General features: G+C 37.4%; 1 protein-coding gene across 2 annotated transcripts in view; it reads right to left on the reverse strand.

Moving 5' to 3' along the window:
• MRPL39 (mitochondrial ribosomal protein L39) overlaps positions 1-5,431 on the reverse strand; it is a 65,388-nt gene that overhangs the window by 7,141 nt on the left and 52,816 nt on the right. Inside the window, exons 8-9 of one of the 2 annotated variants that reach the window (XM_072432217.1) lie at positions 3,741-3,894; positions 683-730 (exon numbers count right to left, since the gene is read on the reverse strand). In XM_072432217.1, the coding sequence (XP_072288318.1) occupies positions 683-730; positions 3,741-3,894 (202 nt within the window). The remainder of the gene's footprint in view (positions 1-682; positions 731-3,740; positions 3,895-5,431) is intronic. The other variant, XM_072432223.1, reaches the window with a different exon arrangement.

The raw sequence follows: 5,431 nt of genomic DNA on the forward strand, positions 1-5,431 counted from the left end.
ATTATCATCCTAAGTATCACTAAATTAAAACATTCTTCACAGTGAATTCTAAGTGAATCGCTGTAATTGACTGGTAGTTATCATCAACTTAGCACAATATCAGTGCACATCAGAGCTATTTTCTGTATACATCTTCCATGATGACCAGTGCATTTCAGTGAGGTTGAAAAAAAACTCAACCAAGCTCATTGAGTTCAATCAAAAGAAGTTTTAACAATTATAAAAGCCAGAGAGAGAGCAGCAATTAAATGTGGCTAAGAAACCACAGCATATATTTTCAGAAGTAGAAAATAAATATGAACACAGGCCTTAAATGCCAATAAATAAAAAAACGCACAATGTGTTCCTAAAAACCTGTAAATGAGCCAATGTCTCCTACAATTCAACTTCTAGACGTTACTTGGGATAGCTGTAGAGATTTTATATTTACTTTATTGCTAACTGTCTAATTTTACATGCCACAGGCTGTAAATGTGAGGAATAATCCCACTGCAGACTGCTTTTGCCCATAACAAAATGCACTAAAAGACTAGCAATCGTCTAGTCCATTTTATGAGCCAGTTTTTCCTAATTCTCCTCCACGGAAGTTTATTTCATTAGGATGTTCATTAATCCTTTGCAACAAAGGTGTCACAAGATGCGGGGTTGCTATACAAGCGTAGTGCATTGTGGGTGAGCTTACCAGCTTTTGGGCTCTTATTCTCAGCTTGTTCCAGACTGTGTGATACGCCTGTAGCAGAATAAAAGTCACAACAAGTCACATTAGATAATTACAAAGCAACAAAAGCCACACACTAGGAAAAACAGTTTAATGCAGAGATGTTTTAATGGGACTTTATGTGAGCTGTGTTGGTATAATAAAGAGAAATTCAATTTAAACTACTAAATACAAAACTTAAACACATGCGTGTGCACAGCCAGATCTGTATACGGAGAAGACTTCCCTGGCAAGACATATACAGTATGCTATATGGTTTTATTCATAAGGTTTTATTCTTGTATCACATCCAGGACTTGCCGGTGGGGTGCTATCCATTTCAAGCTGGATTTGCATTCCCATACAAGTCTATAAAAGTGCCAAACCTGCCTAAAGCAGGTCAAATGTAATTCAGAAGGTGTGCAATTACAAGTCAAATTCACTTGCCAATAAATTCTGAATTATCCAAAAAGCATTTATGATCTTGTTACAATAGCACATGTCAAAGAAAAGAGTATATTAGGCAGCAAGTAAACAGTCAGTTCTTGAAGATGATGTGCTGAAATCAAAAATAAAGAAAAGCATTAGGATCTGAGCAACTTTGACAAATTGTGATGGGTAGATAACTGCGTGCGAGCATCATCAAAACAGAGAAACCTGTGGGGTGTGCCTTGTATGCAGTGGTAGGTACCTAACAATGAAGTACAACTGTCCCCAACAACAAAATGCCTGCTCAGCGTGATCCTGTGAAAAGGACGGCGAGTAGAATCGCCTTTACAGCCTATATACAGTTTAATAATTCAGAAAATCTAGTATCTTATTAAACAGAAAAAAGCACGCTATTATGCTTCAGCATTAAATTGCAGTTTTTACTTAAGACTCAGCAAGAACGAAGGAGAAAGCCAGCGACCACTTGGGGTTATCTGAAGTGTTCGTAAACAAATCGGCCTTTGTAATTATGTTAATATGAAGGGAAGGCTTATATGCGGCACTATTCACACAATAAAGGCTTGATTGTAATAGTACTTTAAAGCTGAATTTCATGAACACAGGAAAAAAAAACAACAAAGATAAAATGAAATAGAGAAACATTTATAATAAATAAATAATGTTGTTTCTTATAAAAAAATAAACTATTTAGCTAAATGGAAATAAATAAAATAATATTATGAACATAATAGGAGGTAAGACACTTTTAAAAGAGAACTCCATTTTCTACTTTGATTTTTAAAAATTACACTGTTAAGATGTAAAAAAACATTTAAAAGAAATGAAGCATTTGCAGCAATACTTAGCTTTAGTCCAAAGCTTTCCATAACAGAAACTCCTCCCTGCCACTGGATGGAGCTCTGCTCCTGGATTGAATAAAGACTGTCATGGATATATATTTTTGTGTTTTCATGCGGGCCTGGGCTTACTGGACATCCTAAAGCAGATAAATCAGGTCAGGCCATCTTTTTACATTGGTTATGGTCCAAGGTAAGACAATAACTGTAAGCACTTTCGGTGGTGGGACAGGGGTCTGCATGGGCATTTCAACTAGTCTGTAGCTAGGTATTCTCATACACAGTGGTTTGTGATGCACTGTGTGTTCAGACACCTTCTACCTACATCCGACATGTCAATATATTAAGGAACCGGTCTGCAGAGCTGTGCATCACTGACAGGTTCACTAACAGTTTACAGATCCAGATTGTGGAGAATCACTACTTGGGGCAGAGAATGGAGCAAAAAAAAAAAAAATGAAGGGGGACAAGCTGCTCTGCTCTGCACCATACAGTTCTTGTATAGTGTACCCATCAGGAAGCTGGTAGTAGGTGTGAGCTGTCATTAAGCAGGTAAGTCATTAAGTGAGGAATACATGTATTAGACCAGACGATATGTGCTAGCTTTCCTATGTCCCTTCTCATGTGAAGCCATACACACGGTGCCACCCAAGACCTTGGTACAGTGTTGATTACATTAAGTGGACAGTGGTCAGCATGGGAAACTTGACTAGTATGTGGTCACGCATTCTCATATGCAGCAATGTGTGATGCACGTGTTCAGACTCCTTCTCATTGCAAGCTTTAGGTTTCTCAGCAATTAGTACTCAAAGAGCTCTGGTACTGGATCACACCTAATATGCTAACCTTCCTATTATATTTCCATTATTACTATTACAGTATTCACCCCAGAATTCTATTTTAATCAGGGTGGGAAAAAGCTGTAGGCGGGTGATGACCCCGGTACTGTGTCCCAACTTTATAGTAATCACCCAAAAACAGCTTAGTGGGTATTGAAACGTGGCGGGTGGTGCACCCAGCTAAAAGAGGCTGGGGAGAACACTATTATTATTATGATTATTAATAAACTGTATATAGCGCTAACATATTACGCAGCACTGTAAAATAAATAGGGGTTGTAAATGACAGAAGGATACAAAGAAATTACATAGGTGGAGGAAAGGGCCCTGCCCAGAAGAGCTTACAATCTTGGAACTGGGACAAGTAGTACACAATAGGAGGGGGGATATGGATTGGTGAGCGAGTAGTGAAAGCTTAGGAGACAGAAGAAGACGAGTAGGCTAGTTCCCATGAAAGTCAATGAGCCTTGGGTGCCGAGTGCTGCCCCTGACCTTTACTTAGGTTCACCAGCTGTCCATATTTAAACTATTTTGGTGGGTAGGTACTAATATCTGGGTACAGAGAACACCATACAGGATCAGGATCTGGGTTTTGACACAGTATTCTAGCCATCACAAATTGGCTAATATCAAAGTCTTACCAATTTTAACTGCTTTAAACACATCACCTTCAGGAAATGACTTGTCAATGTCTGCATACCCAATTTAGAAGGTGACCTTCCAAGTTTCAAAGTACACAAGCTAGTATTGTGTATATATAGTATATTGTCCACGCAGCTGATTATCCTTACTCACAATTTTTATGTCATTGCAATGCCAAAGTAACTGCAGTAAGAACCTGCCAGATGGACCTGTTTGCTGCTCTTAGTTCCAGCTTGTAATGGAAACATTCAGAGTGATAAAAAGGATTTGCCTTACCTGCAGATGCCATGGTAAAGAGAGGCCCTGAAACCGTCTAACATGTTCCGTAGAGATATTAACGATAGAGTGTGCAGCTGTCACCTCATACTGCATACAGAAACTTGTTCTGGGTATATGAGGGCCTTCCGTGAGATCCACAAATTCACCAAATCTGGAGGAAAATGAAAAATGATTTGAAACTTGTACAACTGTCATTTCCTACAAACACAGAAGTTTTCTTTTTTATCAAAGCCATCCAAACACCTTTCTGCTACTGTGTGTTTTCATTTGTTCCAATAGCACCCTAGCATATTGAGGAAACTCATCTCCAGGCACAGTAGCGTCCTACCTTGCATTGTCAAGTGCTGTATTGGACTTTTTGGCCGTTTTGTGTGCTGTCAGCCCATTCACTTGCATTGGCTGTTCTAATGCATTTCACATTAACACATTACATAATGCACACACTTTAAAGTAAAAAAGGCTGTTTAATATTTCTGGCTGAAAACAAGCACAGCTGCTGCAATGTCATCTTCTTGCATATATGTCTATAGATTAGTCTATAAAAGTCCCATAATTCCTTGCATTGTGTAAAATGAATGTGGGTGTTTACATATGTAGTCTCATCTCTCTGCACTGGGGTGGCTACAAAAGAAGACATTCTGAATTTCATTCCAGGTTTGCTCGATCACCCAGCTTCCCTGATCAAAGTGTATCCTTTCTAGCCTTGGCGAACTTTAATAAATCAGGCCCATGGAAGGAAAGTATGACGGAATATAGGATTCCTCATTTTATAAATAAAGCCATTTATGTTCCTAAGTAACAAATTGGATTTCAAATAATTTTATAGTGAAGATCTAAAAATAAATCAAGGCAGCTTATTTGATATTTTTGTCTTGATTGACTAACCTTATGGTTTTGTCCACAAGCACTTTATTTCTAATGTTTTGACACAAAAACAGAAAATAATGTTGAAATTATTTTAGGACAGCTACAACATTCACCACCCCAGTTGTAGCGTGTCATACAGATTGATGTAACTAACAGGCATGAATACAAAAGAGTTTTTCATCACATCAAAACATGGAAAGAAAGGGAAGCTTGTGTTTGTGTATCCATCTCTATTTGGCATTTGATAGTTTTCCATTTTGTCATTTTCTTATTGTGCTTTCATGTCAAAATCAATGTTTTTTTTTTTTAAGACGCCTTCCTGTGGTCACTACAGAAAATGAAACTGATTGAAAATGTAACAAATACAGATTTTTTTTTTTTTGTGTTCATAAACTATTGCAAACTGCAGTTGTAAAATAAAGGAAAGAGAATAATCAACAATGCAGCAAGAAATGCTCAGCAGTACAATACATAGTTTAAAACCAGATAAGCAATTTCCATGTTCCCACTGTCATGCAGCAAATACAATGACATCAGGCAGTACACTGCTAACCTCCTTTATTCACATAGCTTTATTGGAACATGGTTGCAATTACTATCTTAAAGGACAACTCTGATTAGTCACCAAATGCAATAGCGTTATTAATTAATTTTAGATTTGAATAAAATAATCCTTAGTTACAAAGTTCCCTGGACATATAAGATGACATTAAAAAACAGACTTCTTAACTTTTTACCCCACGGTAAAAATTTTGAGTTCCTTAATGTTGAAAAAGGTCATATATGATCCAATCCATTGTACCAAAATATTTCCTAGCCAG

The sequence above is a fragment of the Pyxicephalus adspersus genome, chromosome 1, assembly GCF_032062135.1.
Source record: "Pyxicephalus adspersus chromosome 1, UCB_Pads_2.0, whole genome shotgun sequence".
Classification (NCBI taxonomy): Eukaryota; Metazoa; Chordata; class Amphibia; order Anura; family Pyxicephalidae; genus Pyxicephalus; species Pyxicephalus adspersus.